The following is a 21,292-nucleotide window of genomic DNA, read 5'->3' on the forward strand; positions in this document are numbered from 1 at the left end:
TTTTCTATTTTTTCCAATTGAGAATTAATGTGACGTTCCATAGGGCACATGAAACTTGGAATAAACATCTGAGATTCTGATTACTATCTAGTATTATTAAGTCACACTTGTGTATAAAATTTTGCGCCGATCGATTTAATACATTTTGGTACAGAGCAATTCATCGAAAAATCTTTTCAAAAATCTTTTTCTAAAAAGTCACATCGTCGCACATCGTCATTTTGCCGATTATGTGCACGTCTGGGGGCTATAAATAAATATAAAAAAACCCTTCACATTCGATTTATTTTTCCTCCTATATACATATTTGATTTATTTAACTTCCTCGAATAAATATAAAATACACGTAGATTTCAAAATGCAATTAGAAATGGCAATCATGTTCGCGATGGGGCACAGTGACTTGATGACTAACTCTGGGTTTTTCCCACAGATCTCGCTGTGATTTTCAATTGATATTGCCCCCCAGAAACATGTACACACGAACATCAAACGTAAAGCAGTCGCCAGATAAAGAGGTGAGACAGGGAAGAGTGTACGCGGGCGGAGACGAGTGACATGTGAGAATAATTTCGCTGAATGAATACCAAGGAGACCAACACCCCGGCTGTTTCTATAAGGGGACACCGTGGTAGCACATCGTGTACTCGTTGGGTGCGTTTCATGTCGTGGATCCGACCGTACGGTATCCAGCATCGCTATTAAATCTTGGACATCGCTCGGGACAGCTATGATCACGTCGTAACGTTGATCGCATGGATTTTATGGAAAATGAGCGTTTGAATTTTATGAATGGTCATCAGCGCTGTTAATGACTCCATGAATTCATGATTTCATTTATTTCAAGGATGATTCGCTGACTCTATGACTCAGCGTGATTTCATTGGCTCCACTAAACGGAAATCGATTATCTCTACGTGATTGAAATCGAAACGAGTATTTCGAAATCGAGACAAGTATGGCAGTGTCTATTCGCACGCTCCACGGTAAATTTTACCGTGGATTCACGGTAGATTATCCTTCGCATCATGTGTGACATCACTGCTATGAACTCTGATTTTCAACTCTGGCAGTTCAGTTGGAAACGAGAGTTGTGACAACATTGTCCAGTGGAATCTAGGAGTCTCCCCTGGTTCAAAACCATCTTTAGAGGCCCTAGCACGCCATTTCTCGACCCGCTCTTTCATTTGAGCCCAAAAAAACATTCATATCTTGTCTGACATCTTTGCTACAAACTCGGGTCTTCAACTCGGGCTTTCAATTGAAGGCCCGAGTTGTAGACCCGAGTTTGTAGCAGCGATGTCAGACAAGATATGAATGTTTTTTTGGGCTCAAATGAAAGAGCGGGTCGAGAAATGGCGTGCTAGGGCCTCTAAAGATGGTCTTGAGCCAGGTGAGACTCCTCCACCCCAATGTTCTATAGACACTCCTAGACCCCATTGTCCTCCTAGACAATGTTGTCACAACTCTGCTTTTCAATTGAAAACAGACATCATCTTTAGAGACATTTGTCATGTTTAGAGGCCCTAGCACGCCATTTCTCGACCCGCTCTTTCATTTGAGCCCAAAAAAACATTCATATCTTGTCTGACATCGCTGCTACAAACTCGGGTCTACAACTCGGGCCTTCAATTGAAAACCCGAGTTGAAGACCCGAGTTTGTAGCAAAGATGTCAGACAAGATATGAATGTTTTTTTGGGCTCAAACGAAAGAGCGGGTCGAGAAATGGCGTGCTAGGACCTCTAAAGATGGTTTTGAACCAGGGGAGACTCCTAGACCCCAATGTTCTATACATACTCCTAGACCCCATTGTCCTCCTAGACAATGTTGTCACAACTCTGCTTTTCAATTGAAAACAGACATCATCTTTAGAGACATTTGTCATGTTTAGAGGCCCTAGCACGCCATTTCTCGACCCGCTCTTTCATTTGAGCCCAAAAAAACATTCATATCTTGTCTGACATCGCTGCTACAAACTCGGGTCTACAACTCGGGCCTTCAATTGAAAACCCGAGTTGAAGACCCGAGTTTGTAGCAAAGATGTCAGACAAGATATGAATGTTTTTTTGGGCTCAAACGAAAGAGCGGGTCGAGAAATGGCGTGCTAGGACCTCTAAAGATGGTTTTGAACCAGGGGAGACTCCTAGACCCCAATGTTCTATACATACTCCTAGACCCCATTGTCCTCCTAGACAATGTTGTCACAACTCTGCTTTTCAATTGAAAACAGACATCATCTTTAGAGACATTTGTCATGTTTAGAGGCCCTAGCACGCCATTTCTCGACCCGCTCTTTCATTTGAGCCCAAAAAAACATTCATATCTTGTCTGACATCGCTGCTACAAACTCGGGTCTACAACTCGGGCCTTCAATTGAAAACCCGAGTTGAAGACCCGAGTTTGTAGCAAAGATGTCAGACAAGATATGAATGTTTTTTTGGGCTCAAACGAAAGAGCGGGTCGAGAAATGGCGTGCTAGGACCTCTAAAGATGGTTTTGAACCAGGGGAGACTCCTAGACCCCAATGTTCTATACATACTCCTAGACCCCATTGTCCTCCTAGACAATGTTGTCACAACTCTGCTTTTCAATTGAAAACAGACATCATCTTTAGAGACATTTGTCATGTTTAGAGGCCCTAGCACGCCATTTCTCGACCCGCTCTTTCATTTGAGCCCAAAAAAACATTCATATCTTGTCTGACATCGCTGCTACAAACTCGGGTTTACAACTCGGGGTCTCAATTGAAAACCCGAGTTGAAGACCCGAGTTTGTAGCAGCGATGTCAGACAAGATATGAATGTGTTTTTGGGCTCAAATGAAAGAGCGGGTCGAGAAATGACGTGCAAATGTCTCTAAGGATGATTTTTTAACCAGGGGAGACTCCTAGAGCCGAGTGGACAATGTTGGCACAACTCTGGTTTGCAACTCTGAAACCAGAGTTGTACCGACTCTGGTAGGAGTCTCCCTTGGTTGGGAGATCATCTTTAAAATCATTTGCACTATATTCCGGCCCCCACTCCTGCACTCGGACCCCATTAGACAAATATGAATATCGTTAAGAAAACGTTCACATAAAATGTAAAAAACTATTCATTTCATCTTTTATTTGCGTTTAGTCAATTATTTATTTCATTTTTTATTTGCGTTAATCTATACTGATATTCGTATTCGAGAAAGTTGTTTACTAGTCTACTATCTCCATATCACTTATCAATTGATTCGATGTGTCTAGTTTATTGTCTAGATTTAATTTGAGAAGTAAAAGTTGAGGGTCCACGATCTCCCATATATCCACGGTAGAAACTACCTTGAATCCACGGGAAAACGTCCCGTATATCCACGGTCAAAGTTACCGTGGAGCGTGTGAATAGATACTGCCGACGAGTATTTTGAAGAAAATAAAAAAATTAATCGGACCGATAGTCTGAATTTCGGACACTTTTGTAGACAATTTTCAAACACTTTTGGGACATTCAAATGTGTCTGAATCAATGGAGATATTTCAATTTCAGACATCAGTTTCAGAGACAAGCGGTGTTTGAAATTTTCAGGCATCACTTAGATTTTCAGACACGTTTAAAGATTCAGACGTCTTTTGCCATCTCCCATCTTAAATTCAGATGGTTGTCAGACACCTAGTTTTTGCAGTGGATGAGTCAACTTTTCAGACATGAGAAATATCTTAAAAATTAATGTTTGAATGGACTTTGCCGTCTGAATCAGGTGAGATATCTTAATAGTGAAATGTTTGAATCGCTCATAAATCACTGAATTTCAGACGCAGAAAATATCTGAAAATAAATACCTGAAATTTTTCAGACACAAAAAATGTCTACCATCATTTTCAGACAGAAGCGGTGATTGAAATTTTCAGACATTAGTCAGGTTTTCAGACACTTTTGAAGATTCAGACGTTTTTTACCATCTGCATATATACGATGGATAAAAATAAGCAAAATGACTATCCTGTACGCAATACATGAGCAATGTCTCACTTGTTTGTGCTATGATCTCTATTGTACACGGTACATCATCATAACATTCAACTAAATATCTCTGCAAATACCAGGCTGAAGGCCTTCGGGCGATGGCCAGTCGCAAACCCCTTGCGGCAAATCACGTTAAAGATAAAAATAAAAATTAGAAGAGCGTCGAAATCCACGCTTACAAAGCTTCCATTCGGAAGCAAAAATCGATGAAATTTTTGAAATATAAAAAATCAGGAGACTGGTTGGAATTTTTCGTGGAGGCTGTCGGCATTGATGGACTACGCAACGGTTCTCCTTTTTTCTAGTCCACGACCTGCTTGAAATCGTGGTCCTTTTTGCGGCAAGGACGTGTACACAACCGACCAGCTGCGTTCACAATCGACATCCTTCCCTTTGTCCCCTGTCGACGTACCCGGCGGTCCTCCCCTCTCCCTCCAAAACTCCACCTTTTCTCTTTCTGCTGCCGCTTCTCGTTCTTCTTTTTTTCTACGAGAAATTTTTAAATATGCGAATGAGAAACAATTCACTCCGCCATTTCCAACTGTTTTGGAGAACTCAATTTTATTTTGCGGATGGAATCACTTTTCCGGCAATGAAGTGTTTTTTCGATTGAGAAAAACGATTTTTTGTTCATACAAAGTTTTCGAGATATTCACGTTAATTTTTAAAGGACAGAATTTATTTATTTCACCGATGATATATATACATGTGAAATATATATATTATATACATATATGACGTGAAAAAAAAATTACCTCTGAAGAATTTAAAATTATGTCACTGAAGAATTTGAAAATTCCGCGTGGTTTTTTTCTGAATAACTTCGTGTCGCATATTGACCAATCAGAATTAAGGATTAGCGGTCAGGCAGTTTCGAGATATTTCGATATAAAACAACTTCACGTTTCGTTCATATTTAGTAAATAGGATCTTACATATACTACCTAATGTGAATATTTAATCGCAATGCCTTTGATATTTCCATACTATTTATAAGTCTTGTATTGGCCTCGGCTGTCTTGACTTGAATAAACAAAAATAAATAAAATAAATTTAAAAAAATATCTCATCGGAAAAAAATTACTGATCGAATTACAGAGTATTTTAATGGCATTCAATTGCAATGCAGTGTTGATACATATTAATTCCTGGCCGGAGGCTACGGAAGATCCCTCTGAAAAAAATTTCCTCGTAACCAAAACCCCAAAGCGGGGTGTTCGGTGTTATGCTACACTATACCTTCTCTCCAGCATCGTTTTCTCTCCATCCGAAACTGGTTTTTTCGCGCGGCCAATTAATTCGATCTAAAGTGGAGGACGGAGATATACAACTCCTTTGGTCAGCGTTGAGCTTCAATCCTGAAAGAGGAGAACCCCATTTGTATTTCATTAAGAAACCCATATCGATATTGCTCTAATAATCGGATATCATGGGGAGATCGAATCATAAATCTTGACTACCAGTTGCATGTCGAAATTCACCGGAATTACTTTTTTTTCTGTCCACTAAACCTCAATTAAAATTATTTTTGGGGAAATATTACCCCGCTATTATGATGAAGTCCTTCATTTTTTTTTTAGGATAATTCACTCAAAAGGGCATGAATTTTGTTTCCTTGTGAGAAGTATTTATTGAAAAACGAAGATAATCGCATAATTTTCAATAGAATTTGTTAGAGAAAACGCCTTTTTTTCCTCTGAATTTTTTGATCAATTTTGATAGAAAAAAAAATGAATAGATTTTAATTTTTTATAGGAATTATTGACCATACATTTTCCAAGTTCTCTTCTCGCAGTAAAATCTAAGAAAAAAAAAAAAAATTCGGATAGAATTCTAGTGGAATTTCAGTTGATTCACAGAACGCGCGATGTTTTTGTAAAAAAATTCTCCCACGTATATGTAAAAAATTATAAACATTACAATCTTTCCTTCTGCATTCTCTCATTTACATCTCCAGTGTCAACACCCTTAAACTGAAGATTCCTTTGCCTCTATTTTCCTTTATTTTCTCTCCCCAGAAAATAGAACCCGATCCATTAATTATCACAACGCAACGCACATTCTTCAGTCTGCAATCATTCCACTCATTCCATTAATTCCCTTCGCATGATAAATGTTGCAACTCTGGGAAATCGATCTAGGCCTTCAACACTGAGGTTTCCCATTGCAATGAGATCATCACCGTAGCCCTGCTGCAAGCAGGAACAAACTGGAACAAACGCGTGAAACGAGGAGGTGGGGGAGGAAAGAGCCCGAGAGGATGGGGGTAAGATGATACACTTGGCTTCGGCACGCGTGCGAACGTTTTCTTGATGCCCGATAAAACGCCTATGGCTACCGAAGACCCTGGGACACGTTGACGAATGAGAGCCCGTCTGCCTGAGGAAGCCCCCACCGGTAAGCCTATAATTCTTAGCAGTAGGTATTAACTGACAAGCATCATCGTCACCGTATCATTTTCCCCGGGGAGAAAAAAAATGAGTCTCGTGGATCCCACATGATTCATGCAAATTTCAGTTCATTCATGCATCATGAAAATAAAAGTGCATGGAGATTTCGTTGGTCTCGCGGTCACCGGAAAACACGGGTGAACAGCCTAATTATGGAACACTCAAGGCTCGTCGGAACCTCAGACAATAGTTTGAAAATGAACTACTGCCTGAAAGAATAAAAAAAATAATGGAGAAACAATCGGGAAAAATGAAAAACTATCTTCAGTCCGAAAGACCTGTTACGGAACACTTTTGCCAAATATGGAACATCGCGCGCCCAATTACGGAACAGTAGAACTTTGGGAAACGGTGAAAGGTCAGGAACCCGAAGTAATAAGGATATTTTTGTAGGAAAATGTCAACACGTTCAGATTATAATTGAAAATTGGAATTGTGATGTAAATTTTATTATGGAAAGAAACTCTTACTAGTGAACACACGTAAAAATGAGTAATGTCGATCACGTGAACACATAACTCGACTTTCTTCGTATATGAATTTGTCAGAACAATTTAACAAGGAATAGAAACATAAGTGTCATTATATTTTCAGCTTATCAATTATTTATGTACTTTTGACTGAACCACTCCGGCACGTGCCAAACGAAAACATCAGTGTTCCGTCGATTGGAAATGCCATGAGAACCCAACCCAATTAGCGGAACACCCATATATTTGTAGAAATAGGAACTTGCGGATAAAATGAATGCAAAAATATGAAAAAATGAAGCTTTTAGGATCAATATTAGTCTGGACTTACGACGTTTGATGATTATTACCCCAAGTAACTTCGTTCGGCACATTAGCAGTCACACTGTCACATCTAACTACTCACCTGTCGCAAAATGGCTGACAGTGGCAGCTGGCAGGGTTTATTTCCATTATTGAGCGGGAAACAGCAGATAGACCACTAAATATATTCTCGTGCCGTGGACGGAATTATCGATTTAATTTTTTTTTAAATCGAATTGATAGATGGGTAAATATTCCAGAAATCTGGCATATTTACCTGTCCTCCTTTGAATGAAAATTCCAATTAATCTGCGTTTTAACTCAAATTTTTCATAACGCATCCTATTAATTCTTAAAAGTTTCTTTTGCGAATTCATCCACTATTGGGCTAATCTCTTTTTTGATCAAGACTTTTCACCTTCACTGGCGAGATCATGTTTTCGTCAAGAATATGTTTACCGATGAGTATCAAATATCTTGGAGATCGAAGGATTAGCATCATCCCCTCAGTCGCGATTGAAGTCCAACGGAAATTTCTCGGAGATTCGCTTTTTTTCAATTTTATTGAGCACCACTGGTTATGGTTAACAGAGGGGCGCGTGCCAAGGGCCTGCAGCTGCCGCAGTTGGTTTTCCAGCCCCTCTGTCAGTTCCACCACACTGCACCACCATCATTTCAAGAATTACACCGATGTATGCCCTACTACCACGATCACCGTGTTGCTCTATCATTTTTGGATCTCCGGTTACAAAAACACTTCCGCAGGAAGCCAGTCCAGGTCCTTCCATCCTCCCATGAACCCAACGGCTGGGGGGTTCAATATACCGCATGCGGTATAATCTCAACAGATAAAACATCAATTTTCGTTGATGGGAAATAACGAAAAAATTTGATATTGGAGTTCGTTTAAAATTTTGGAGCCGAAAAAAATCGAGAGATTTGTCTCAGTTTCTAGATTTCCGGGAAAACCCGCAATTGCCGGGGGGTTCCCTATTATTTGGGCGGGGAAGGGACCATTTCTCGGAACATTTCTAGAAGTGCCCGATGAATCCGAGTATTTTTCTTTAAAACCCAGAAATTAGTCCGTTTGAGAAAGAATCTTTCGAATCTGGGAGTTTCTGGTTTTTCGAGGAGCCCTTGCCTAGTTTATTTTCCTCCGGGGCAAAATGAAACCCCTCTGTTTTTTTTTTGTTTTTCAATGAGAGAAATGAGTCCAGTGTTTTTTTCGATGTAACGTTTCGAGTAAACCATATGAAAATCGGAATTTCTTCATGAAACATTACGGTTACGACCCATAAAACGACTTGAAAGTCTTTTGGAAAATCCACCATTTCACAAAAGACAGATTAAATTAGATTAGATAGGTGACCGTATTTTTTCCCCCCCGAAAAAATTTTCCGGAACAAATTCCCCGGGAAAAATTTCCCCGTGGAAAAACATCTCTCGTCTAAATATTCCCCCGGAATTATTTTCCCCTGAAAATCACCGAAAAAAAAAAATCTTCGGCAAAAATGCAAAATAAACATATTATAATTTTTAACTTTATTGTTAATGTTGGAAAGTATTCTCGTTACTGCTTCAAATTACACATGCTAATGCCGATGTAATTTATTCATTCATGATCGGTTGTTTGGAGATGTTTCTTTTGAAATGGATTGTTTTGGTGGTGTAAGATGATATTTTGTTGAATGTTGTCAATGTTTTTTTTATGAATCTGCGACTTTGCAGGACGAGAATGCTCCGTAATGAAGATTCATTGATTATCGGGACAAGAGCTTAATTCGAATTATTCGGGGAAATTGGTTCGAAAATGTTGACAATAAATTTATTGCAGTAACGTAATTTATTTATTATTGATCTATTGAAAAAGTTGAATTCTCATCTGGCGTATCTTCGAAGATTGAAGGATGTAATAAATAAAATTCACGTTGGTAATGTGTATATGTGTAATTATTTTTTACATTCGTTAGGAGAAATGGTTCGGGGAATTTTTTCCGTGGAATTTTCAATATGTAGCCCAGAGACACCTAAATCATATGATCTTTGGTAACATCCGCCTTCATTTAATCATTGGCAATCCCTCACATTCAGAATACGAATGAAACCATCAATAAACTCTCCTTCGATTAACCCTTTGTCAACAGCTCCTGTCCAACTTCATTACCCCCAAGAAATTGTTTGATCCATTTCCGAAGCCCAAAGGGCAAGAGCCTGCGGCCCTCGAAAACGTGCATCGAAAACCGACGAGCAGCAGAAGCAGGACGAAATCCATAAAAAAAAGGGACAGTAAACAAGGAGGACTATACCCGGCCCATCGACGCGAGCCGAGCCTCGCCGAGTTTAGCCGAGTGGCCCGAAGTGAGAGCAGGTAAGCAGCTGCGAGCGTATCCGCCAGGGGCTGTGAGACAGACCGAGTTAAACCGGCTAACCCAAGTGCGACAGAAATAGCATTCAAGATCCACAACGTACAGCAGAAGCACAAGGGGCAGACGCGTGTTTAAATTAGTCCCGGCACAACTGTCGTGCAAGCAGCATGCTACCCGTCACTGAAAACCAACCGGCTAGCGACGATTACTCGGAATGCTAATAATATCCCCCAAAAGCAAAGTGTATCAACTATTTTCAATCATACGAAAGTGATAGTTGGTGACGATGTGTGAAATCTGGTGACAGTGTTAATTAACAATTCAAGTTTTTTATTTCCTATATTTAGAGATTGTAAATATGTTAAAAATGAAGATTCTAGTGTTGGCAACAGTTTTCCTGCTGGTGGAGGGAGATCTTTTGGATCTCTATGTTCAACACATGGACGAAACCATGGGCACGAACTTGGTTAAAAGACACCCGAAGGATGTGGGATCAAAGCTCCGAAGCAAGAGGCACCTCAAGGGTGCCATGAGATACGGACACTTTCGAAAGCAGCGATTGGATGTGGAGGATGACTGGTGGATAGATAAGAAAGCCCTTAAGAAAGTCCTCCCGAAGCTTCCGATCCCCAAGCCAGATGGTCTAGCTTTTCCAAATCTCAACGAGAGGAACAACAACACTGAGGATCACGAGGTGCTGAAGAAGAAGCAGGAGTTCCAGACGTCTGAAGGATTCGCCACGAATGCTGTCAGCAAGGATCTTATAGGGTACGATGACGTCGAGCAGGTGAAGTCAGACGACATCAGTGAGGATGTGGAGATCATTTCTGATGTTGATGACGTCTCGCCGGAGATTCTCAAGAGAGATCCCAACAGAACTCCCAAGAAATATCATCCTACTGAGAAGATCAACAGCAGTCAGAAGTCTGCGAAGCTGAAGCGAAGCGTCAGTAATTTCAATTTTACCAGGCGCGAAGTGCTTGATGATGTTGGCGACGTTATCCTCGAGTGGGATCCTTCCGACGAGGACATTGTCACCTTCAGAGTCACAGCCAAGACATTAGGATACGTAGGAATTGGGTTCAACGAGAAGAGTCACATGATGGGAGCAGATTTACTTCTCGCCTGGGTTGATGATCACGATAATTCGGTTAATCTTCTGGTAAGTGTTAAGTCACGGTTACTTTGAATCACGCCAACAATTTGGGGGAGGATTTTGTGGTTTCGGTCCTGACGACGAGGTCGGATCTGGTCTTTCATTTGTATTTAAATCCCCAGTCTCTTTCAATTTCTTTTGGTTTGTTCACCTCGATACTGAGATTTCCTCTCCCGAGGTCTGCAGATCTCTTTGGAACCTGTCCTCGCAAAAAGACATGTGCGAGGAGAAGAAATATAGGGAATGAGAGGTAGACCTCGAAAAAAATCGCAAAAGAAGAAAATGAAGAAGAAGAAGAAGAAGAAGAAGAGAAGGGAGGAGAAATGAAAAAGCTGCGGGAATTAAAGGGAGATTAAGAAGACGGTGGCAAAGAGGTGAGGAAGGGAGGGCAGCGGGAGGTAAGCGATTGACGAAACAAAAGAGGACCGTGAGGGCCCGATTGGTGGAGCACCTATTCCTTCAGTCGAATTCGTTGGAATTGTTGGACGCTTGGGCCAACTGAAGGGAGATCGGTACGATCGATTGTATTAATGAGGTTCGTTTAATTGGCGCGCGGCTGGGTGACAATGAAGCCGTTTCGATTCTTTTGTCAAGTTTCTTTGTTCAGTCAGTCTGAATAATTTTCTTATTTCTTCATCCGCCAATTCTACATTTTCAAATGCCTTAAATCGTTACGAATATCGAGAAGAAAATGGTACAGCCGAAGAACGACTGTTTGACGCAATTCAAGTGAAAAATCATTTTTTTCATAAACCTTTTTTTGTTAACTTCAGTTGATGAACTATACGTCAATTGATTAGATTAGGGCGAGTACACTTTTCTTTTTACATTCGATTGAAATTCAGCATCACATTTTCCTTTATCCCCCTCTGGGTCTCCCCCTGGGCTTTGGATTTTGCTGTTTCATTTTCTTGTCAATTAATCCATTGACAAAATTTCCCGTCAAAAGTTCTCAATAATTTTCCACTCTACTGAATGGAGAGTGATTTATGTCAGTACTCCCAATAATTAAAACGATGGTGATAAAAAAAATTGATCAAGAAATTTTTTTTCTTGAATTGCGTCAAAATGTCGTTTTTTCGACTTTCAATTGAATTTGTATTTCGATGATTGACTAGTTTGAGCTGTTTTAGTAAACACGTTGAATTCTTCAATCGAAATTGAAGAATGAAAGAAAACAAAATTATTCAAATGCGTTGACCACTGTGGGAATCCTGCCTTATAAAAGGTGCGATGGAATTGGATAGTGATGCTAGAGTGAGAGAAATGAGGATAGAAAATGAAAAGACCGGGTGGAAGGCTGAACCGCAGAGGAATGAAATACCTGGTTCCCTCGTTTATCCCCCCCCCCCTCTCTCTTATCCAAAACCTTCTGGGAATTCCTTAATCTTAATTAAATTTATTTCAACTTCAACTTCTCAACATTTTAAAAGCCCAAAGTGCATAATTTGGCAACTTGTTTTGCAAAGTAAAATATCCGTGGAAAAAAAAACTAGTTTGAATTGACAGTGTATGCGATAATGATCTCGGTTGAGTTTTTTTAATCCACTTTTTTCATGGCATTAAAAACTCCACAGATTGATGGATGCGTTCACGATATATCTCGATTTACGTCAATCGATGGTGGAATTTCGGGGGATCAATCCGAGTGGGTCCCGAATGGGATATCATCTCGTTTCATTGACAGACAGACCTCACCGCTGGATACACACTGTAGTAAACGAGTTGTCTGAAATGGCATCAAAAAGAATAAAATGAGGATACACACCGAGGATAAAAGAAGATGAAAGAGAAAGGGATAAAATTAACGAAGAGAGTCGCTGTCGAGAGTAGATAACGTCATGATAAATTTACGTCTGACCCGCGGTCGGGGAGAGGTACCTTTTTCGATCGAGACGGTCGATTTACCGCGCGAACGGTTATGGCTTTTTGCGAGTGTACAGAAAATGTTTGTGGAGTTGAATTCGATTTTTCATAATCTGCGGAATTCATTAATGGTGGATTTTAGTCGGAGTTGACAGTGTCCTTCATAGAATTCCGCTAGGATTCCTCAGAACCTGATATTTGGGCCCAATTCTTCAACAGAGCATTGTCGTCGAATTCCTTCCTATTTACTGAAGATGAAAGAAACGTGAAGTTGTTTTCTATCGAAATATCTCGAAACTGCCTGACCGCTAATCCGCAATTCTGTATTTTCAAATTCTTCAAATGCCAAAAATTTTTTCTGCGTCATATTTTTCATTTTTTCATGTGTGGAGTTTATCTTTATATCAAAAGATATCTAAATTGCCTAATTGTTGATCATGAGAAAAAAAATGGTATTTCTAAATTTTTTTTCTAAACTCACAAATTATTCTTCACTTTCCAAATTTTAATTTTTTCATATTTATCATACGCAAAAATGATCAATTCTTGCTTCTCAGATTTTCATACATAAATTCTAAATTCTACAAAATTCATTAAAATTCTTCGGTTTCCCAAATAATTCGAGAAAACTCTTTGGAGATCTACGGTTATCTGGAAAGCTGTGAAATTTTCCGAAGAATTCAAGAAATTTTTTCAATTTAGGAAATCAATTCATAACCCTCCCCTCATTTTTCAAAAATTACAATTTTTAATCGGATTATTTTAAAAAGTAAAAAAAAAGAATTAATCGAAGATCAAAAATTATTCATTGACATTTCACTCTTTATCCTCTTAATTCTCTTTAACTCATTATCAATGTTTATAAAACATCTCTGAGTATATGAAGTTTAATAAATTCCATTTCTTCATTTTCACAACGAATAGATAAGCGCGCGCACAGGTCTAATGAATTCTACTCTATTCGTCAGATTAGACTAATCTCAGTGTGACCTCCGCCAGATTGACCTGACTTTCGGATTATTCAGTCCACTCATCCAAATTTCGACGCATAAACCCTATTACTGCAATAAGAAAAATAACCGGACCTTGATTTTCTCAGAGGCTATATTTTCTGGCCGAAGATGATTACAATCATATCTCCCTAGAAGATGATTATACTTTTCGTGTATATTTCACAAGGGCATACATGCGCATCTGTATCGCCGGCCGGTGTTCCGCCAAGGCCTCCAGACACACCGTGTGGCCCCCTGTTGGGTTAGGGAGTATTTATCCCTCCTCCTTCTCCACCTAAAACGCAAAAACCTCACGAATGCAAAGGGGCATATACCAACGAGTCCTGGCACCCTCATTCCCTCAGTCTCCTTCATCTTCACCTCAGTCTCTTTTTAGGACTCACTATTTTTCTTTTGATTTTTTTATCACGGCTTTTACGAGGCACCGAAGAATTGTTACCGTTTTTTTCCTCCTATTGTCCTTTTGTTACTCATTTGGTTTTATTTTCTTCTGCGGAGTTCTTTATTTCGATCATTTCATTCTTCTCCTCTTGCGAAAGAATCGCGACTATTTTTATTGTCGAGATGATATCAAATCTGTGGAGGGAATTGTTTGCAATTGATAAAAAAACAAGTGGGAAAGTGTTCTTGTAAATTACTCTAAGAGAAAAATTGAGACAATATCACAAAAGTCATTTCTTGAGCGAAAAACATCGCTTTCGTATTTGATCAATTCATGGTAGGTTTCAGACGAGAAATCGGGGCTCTTCGGGCTAAGGAGGAAGTTACTGAATGAAAAGGTGATGTCTTTTTTCGAAATGAGATAATACTCCTTAAAAGACAAGAATAGTTTGACAGAAGGAAAAAAAATATTGCTTCCCTTCGAACTCAAAGCGATTGAGCGTAAGCGACGGTTATATTTTTTTAATATCTGGAGGTTTTCCTCTGCATAAACTCTCTATTCATTCAATATGAAAGTCTCTGATTCATGATTCACCGAATCGAAGTTTTTAATATTTTTAGTCATTTTCTCATCTTCTGAGACGAAAAAAGCGATTTCTTGTGGCAAAACGGAGAGAAATGTTCAGTAAAAATTACGGAACTCTCACTTCACTCACCGATTACGGAATCGACTCAGAAAATTTAAGTGACGGTATCGTAATTTTTCACAAGAGATTCAGATAAAAATTACGGAACGCTCCGGAAAAATTCCGTGACAGTTCCGTAAAATTTCCTACAACCACATTTCGCTCCGGAATTGCGGAAAAGATACGTAATTTTTATTGAATATTTCTTTCCGTGAAGAAATTCTCACTTTATCGTGAAATGTTCATGTTCAAGTCATGAACCCTTCACCGAAATCTGACATTGTCTGACGCATTATCCGGAATTCTTATCCCAAGAAATTTATCCTCAAGAGATGAGATATTTGGCACAAGAAATTAACTTTGTGATATTATGACGATACTCCTCTCAGTGTACAACTGATTGTCTTTTTTACAGTTCTATCTTTTTTTTTTTGCATACTTGAATGAATTTGAAACATCACGTTTGAAGAAGCCATCGGAACGCCCGAAACTTTCAGAAAAATTCATGAAAAATTCGAAATTCTCAACAATCAGCATAAAAATCAAATGAAAAAAAATTCAAGCTTTTTCACGCAAAATTTCAAGAGTAATTTTCTAACATTGCAGCACGTAGTCATTCATCACTAGTAAAGGGGTAAATGCAATCGAGAAAATCGCCCATAGCGAACAGAAGCCCTCGACAATGTCCTGCGGTACGTTATTTACTTTCTTCATTTTTCAACCTGCAAGAAACACGAGCAGAGATGAATATGAGGAACAAACAGAAAGAGTTGGGTAGATACGAGAAGGGGTGTACTCATTAGCATACCTGAAACGACATTCTCCTGACATAATCCACGATGTGTATGATTTACGATTCTTCGAGTTCAGTGATGCGAACCGGTCGAACATTCAGAGGATACCGAATGGTAGAACTTGATGTTTTTTTAGTTGCAACATCCGAGATTTTACAATCGGGAGATCTGTTGGATATCTGCAAGACGTATTATCTGCATTTAAGTCGAATGTATGAACAGTTATCGAAGATTAGTTCAACAGAAATATGAGGGAATGGATGGAGAGTAATTAAGCCTGGTCTGGTCACTGTACGCGACCGTGCGACTTCGGTCTACTCCGCGGCGAGGCGCCGCCGCGTTATTCGGGCTCCAGCGTTGCTAAATTCACTCTTCACTGTCCGGGCGCGTTTAGCGAGTTTGCGGCAACGTCGCGTAACGCGCACTTTCATTCAAGGGGTAACAGAAGGCCGCCGTTCCCTCGAAATTTTCAAACAGATTTCCTGATTAAAGTTATTAATATATTTTGAATCCAAAACACATTGACCTTCATTATCGTTTCCTCAAAATTTTCAAATAAATTTCCTGATCAAAGTTATTAATATATTTTGAACCGAAAGCACACTGATCTTCATTATCGCTTCATTATCGTTCCCTCGAAATTTTCAAATAAATTTCCTGATTAAAGTTCCTAATATATTTTGAATCCAAAGCATATTGATCTTCATTATCGCTTCCTGGAGATTAATGTGCTTGGATTTGTAAAAATATCGACAACATTCAGCGGGAAATTCGTTCAAAAAATTGGTAACCCGGCATTCTGTTACCTCTTAAGGATATTTAAGTATCTTTCACAGTTTGGTACAAACCACACTATAGATTCAACCATTTTCAATCATCAAATTTGTCGATTAAATTGCATGAGAAAAATTTGAAAAAAATCGTGAATATTCAGCGCCATTAAAATTACATTTTGCACAGAATTATTATTTTTTAAACACTCGTTATTTATAAATAAATAACTGAAGTTGTTTAAACTTTCGGAAACTTAATTTTTTTAGAAAACAAAATTTGAAAAAAATCATGATTACTCAGTATCATTAAATTACATTTCACGCAGAACTATCATTTTTTAAATATTCGTTGCTTATAAATAAATAGCAATATTGTGATTTGATTTGATAGATATTTTTGAGAAATTGGTGCATCTCGGAAACTACGTGTCAAGTATAATGTCACGTTTCATGACATTATACGTCAACAAATGGAAAATGTTACCTTGAAAATACCTATAATTTGAGGTGAATTGTCGAATAAGAAAACGAAAAAATTTCATGAAATATCTTTATTTGACAGTCGTCTCGGCTCCATTTTTATATTTCAAATGATAGATATTACTCACCAAGACGATTAATAGAACGGATGTGACATCACGGATCGGTAGACTCTCGTTTCCTGCAAATGTTCCACGGGGTGCGGTGTAAGCCCTCGTCGTTTATTCCAATCAGGTTCAAAAACACGGAGGAACGTCGTACAGAATACGATTCCCATGTTCATACACTTCATTCAGTGGGAAAAAATAACATTCCCAGTCTTAAAATTCTCATCATGCGAGTATAATTCCGAAATTACACCTTGAAATATCGAATGATAAAGGGTAACTGAGGTCACTGGTAGGCATGTGCAAAGAACAGCGAGAGAAAATGATTGAACTATAAAATATATCTCAAGAAGCAAGATGAAAGATGAAGAGAAATTGCGATCGATTTTCACCCACCTCGCTTCCTCGACCGTCAGCCAGTTTATCCTCAGTGAACCGTGGAATAGGTCGTGATACACTCGCAAATAAAATAAAAGGATATACCCTCACGTGAGGAGTAATTGCCACTGACTCAATGTGAAGTTGACGCTATGAGAAATATTGAATCAGTGCAGAAAAACGCAATCGCCAAAAAACTTGAACATCAAGCTCATTAAGGATCCACTGTTTTTACATTCGACGGCTTCTAGAGGCAACTACGTAACTCACAAACAGGGATCGCCATCAATTATTAATTTTAGTAGTACTTGGGTTGAAATTTGAGCGCCAAACTGAAACATTGTATCTTACACACTGAGAGAAAAATACAATTCTTCTGACTATATTCCATCACCATCGAATTATAGTAAAAAAGTCCTCAACAATTTTTCATGGATTACGGTAACTATGGCCGGAGAAGTAATTACTACAATGGAATGTACTCATTGCAACTATTTTATAGTTCTCCTCACGATAGATTTGTCGTTGTTACTTTTGAACTTTAGTTAATTTAACTGCATTTTGATTTGCAAAAATTACGCCTGTGAAGTTACTATAATGTTATGTGCCGCATACAAAAAAAATCGTATCGTTCACCAAAATGCCTCAACTGAGTGCACTGAGAGAAAAACGACAAAGTTCTCAAACAAGTCTTACTTGCGCCAAGAAAATATTTTTTTGAAAATTATCAAAAAAGGATTTTTTTGTGCCAAACATGCAGAGAGTGCGCCGGAATGAAAAATTTTTGTCGCAAAAATAGATTTAGTAGTTCAAAAAAATTGCATTCTCTTATGTTTGCGAATATTCAATCAATTTAGTAATTGGCAAATTGTTGTCATCTCATTTCTTTCAGCATTAATTTTTCTTGCAGTTGGAAAATGAAAGGGTTGGCGAATCATTTTGGAACTACTCATTCATTCCATCTAATTGCTTCTTTGCCACTCTATTCATTAATATCTACGAGAAATTTTCCAATTATTGATATTGGTTTTTCGGCATTAGCGTTCTGTCAATACCCGTGAGATACTTGAGTTTAGAACGAAATCTTGAGATGCCTGGATTTGGGAGCGTTTTCTGAGTTACGCAGTTTCCTTCAGGAGCCATCTTAAGCACTCCTGGAAGACTTCATGAAGTATGAAGAATGCTGCATAACTTCAGTATGAAAAACCAAATAATTACCGCGCATAACATTGGTAATGAGGATCCCTCCAGTTGCTGAGGCTTTAACAAGGCCCCGTACAAATACCCCTAACCTCCGTTGAGATACCAATCCGTACATGTACACTCGTATCCACGGCCGTGACGCCCGGAACCGCCCCGTGAGCCGTTGAGCATGACGACGGGCGCTTGGCAATTATTTGGATTCATTACGCTGCGCAGGAAAGGTACTTCCCTTCGGGGAGGGAAGAAGAAAAAACCCCTCACCTCTTGTAGACCGGGCGTCTGAGCCTACCACCATTCTCTTTTTCAGGCGTGTACTCGATTGCCTCTGCTTTAAAGAAGAATGAAAAAAACCGAGGGTTGCTTTTCCGTTCATTCATTGTCTGTCACAAAACATGTACCCTTTTCTTTCATTCCTACTTCTGGGCCCCAAAAATCCCACGGAAGATAGTTCTCACACTTGTTTTTGGAATATAAAATATGTGAAAATAAAATTTGATAAATATGGGAAGTCAAAAAATTGGGACCTCAGGGCCCATTTTGCTAAGTAGGACAAAAATTGCTTGGATTTTATGAACAATTCTACGAGCAATTAGATTGCATGATGGAGTTTAGAGGAAACAATGTAAAAAGTAATTAATTTCAAAAAATTTATGCCTTCTCACGGTCCCAAAACTTTTGGGCCTGATGTATAAAATCTATTCTCTTTTCTTCTCACTGGTTTTCGGGAGATATCTGTAAAAAGGATTGGTATGAACACCAAAAAAATTGAATCGTAGGGCCCAATTTCTTACCAGGATGAAAGCATAAACTGAGCCTTATGACTCATTTTATACAGTGTTATATTTTCTTACGGAGTTCGAGGAAACAACTTAAAAAATCAGAGAATCCACAGGAAATACATGCATTCCCGAATATGAAAAAATCGGGGCCTTACTTTCAAGAGGACCCGTCTTGTTACGATTGTGAAAATATTGGGCCTTATGGATAATTCTTTAAAGAAGACTTTAAAGAAAACAATATGAAAAATGCTTCATGCCCGCAAAATTTTTGGGCCTGATGCATGATATCGGGCCTCTTACGTCTCACTTATTTCCGAAATTTAGTGTAATACAGTCTATTCTCCATTATTTCAGGATTCACATGGACTCAAAGACACCAATGCAGCACCAATCGTAGACCAATCGCAGGATGTTGATATTCTTGGAGGTTCTCAAAATGAAACCCACACAACGATAATATTCTCGCGAAGTTGGCAGACCTGCGATCCCGAAGATCGTCACTTAAACGTGAGTCCCAGAATTTTTTTTCCTTCCATACAACAAACAGTAGTGTCCCAAGAAAAATTGTCCACCCGTGACGCCCATAGAAATCCTCTTCTCTTCTTTATAGAGACCGCCACGTGAAATTCTATTCGATTCAAGAGACATGGTTTTCGGACACCTATAAGTCCCCAAACCATTTCTCAGGAGGTGGGTCTCTTCATTCTCTCTTTCCGCGCCGAAAAATCGTCATTCGTGTTTCGCAGCGAGCCCTCGAAACCCACCTGAGATTCTCGGGATACCTGGTGGTATTTAGGCGTTTAGCATGCCGCCTTTTGGGCCCCAGGCCAGTGGACCCATTAAAATACTTCTAATCGCAAGACTTTACCTTCGTCTGTCCCGCCGATTTAGTCGAGTTTCTCGTAATGCCACTATTTGTTTTCCCCCCCATAAATGATGTATTAAATGAAAAATAAACGGGGCCTTAAACAGGGCCGTAGCGGAGTTTTTTCTTCGGGAATCGTCACATTGATTCCCCTCCGGTTTGTCTAATCGCAAGACTACGTCCGTCTCCCGCCAATTCCATCAAGTTTTCTACAAGACTTTGTTCTATTGATTGTTTTCCTTCGAGTTGATGCCGCAATTAGAGAACGAACGGGGCCTTATAGAACTTAATTTTTTGAAAATTATTGTTCCATCTTTTCAACTATTCAGTTGTCAGGTCTGAGTTACTGTATCTTGGATATTGCAAGTCTCCATTCGTTCGCGATTGGAAATTTTTGGGCCTTACCATCAACATCAAAATGATCAAATAGTTCTAATCGCAAGACTACGTCCATCTCTCGTCAATTCCGTCAAGGATCCTACTACACTTTGTTCTACTGATTGTTTTCCTTCGAGTTGATGCCGCAATTAGAGAACAAACGGGGCCTTATAGAACTTAATTTTTTGAAAATTATTGTTCCATCTTTTCAACTATTCAGTTGTCAGGTCTGAGTTACTGTATCTTGGATATTGCAAGTCTCCATTCGTTCCCGATTGGAAATTTTTGGGCCTTACCATCAACTTCAAAATATTCAAATAGTGCTAATCGCAAGACTACGTCCATCTCTCGTCAATTCCGTCAAGTGTCCTACTACACTTTGTTCTACTGATTGTTTTCCTTCGAGTTGATGCCGCAATTAGAGAACAAACGGGGCCTTATGGGACTTTCAATTTTTCAGCGACCATCAACTGCTTCATTCACCCAATTTTTTAATTGCCAGTTATGAGCCATCGTATCCCGGATATTGCAAATCTCCATTCATTCGTGATTGGAAATTTTTGGGCCTTACCATCAACTTCAAAATATTCAAATAGTTCTAATCACAAGACTACGTTCGTCCCTCTCACCAATTCCACCAAGTGTCCTACTACACTTTGTTCTACTGATTGTTTTCCTTCGAGTTGATGCCGCAATTAGAGAACAAACGGGGCCTTATGGGACTTTCAATTTTTCAGCGACCATCAACTGCTTCATTCACCCAATTTTTTAATTGCCAGTTATGAGCCATCGTATCCCGGATATTGCAAATCTCCATTCATTCGTGATTGGAAATTTTTGGGCCTTACCAT

At 39.1% G+C, this 21,292-nt stretch overlaps 1 protein-coding gene across 1 annotated transcript in view; it reads left to right on the forward strand.

Moving 5' to 3' along the window:
* Positions 1-9,736: 9,736 nt before the first annotated feature.
* Positions 9,737-21,292, forward strand: part of LOC107039650 (MOXD1 homolog 1) — a 19,415-nt gene continuing 7,859 nt past the window's right edge. The window contains exons 1-2 of the mRNA XM_015259398.2: positions 9,737-10,744; positions 19,553-19,705. Coding sequence (XP_015114884.1) covers positions 9,941-10,744; positions 19,553-19,705 — 957 coding nt within the window. The 5' untranslated portion in view covers positions 9,737-9,940. The remainder of the gene's footprint in view (positions 10,745-19,552; positions 19,706-21,292) is intronic.

This window comes from Diachasma alloeum, unplaced genomic scaffold (assembly GCF_001412515.2).
Source record: "Diachasma alloeum isolate Michigan unplaced genomic scaffold, Dall2.0 Dall_scaffold_00302, whole genome shotgun sequence".
NCBI classification, from domain to species: Eukaryota; Metazoa; Arthropoda; class Insecta; order Hymenoptera; family Braconidae; genus Diachasma; species Diachasma alloeum.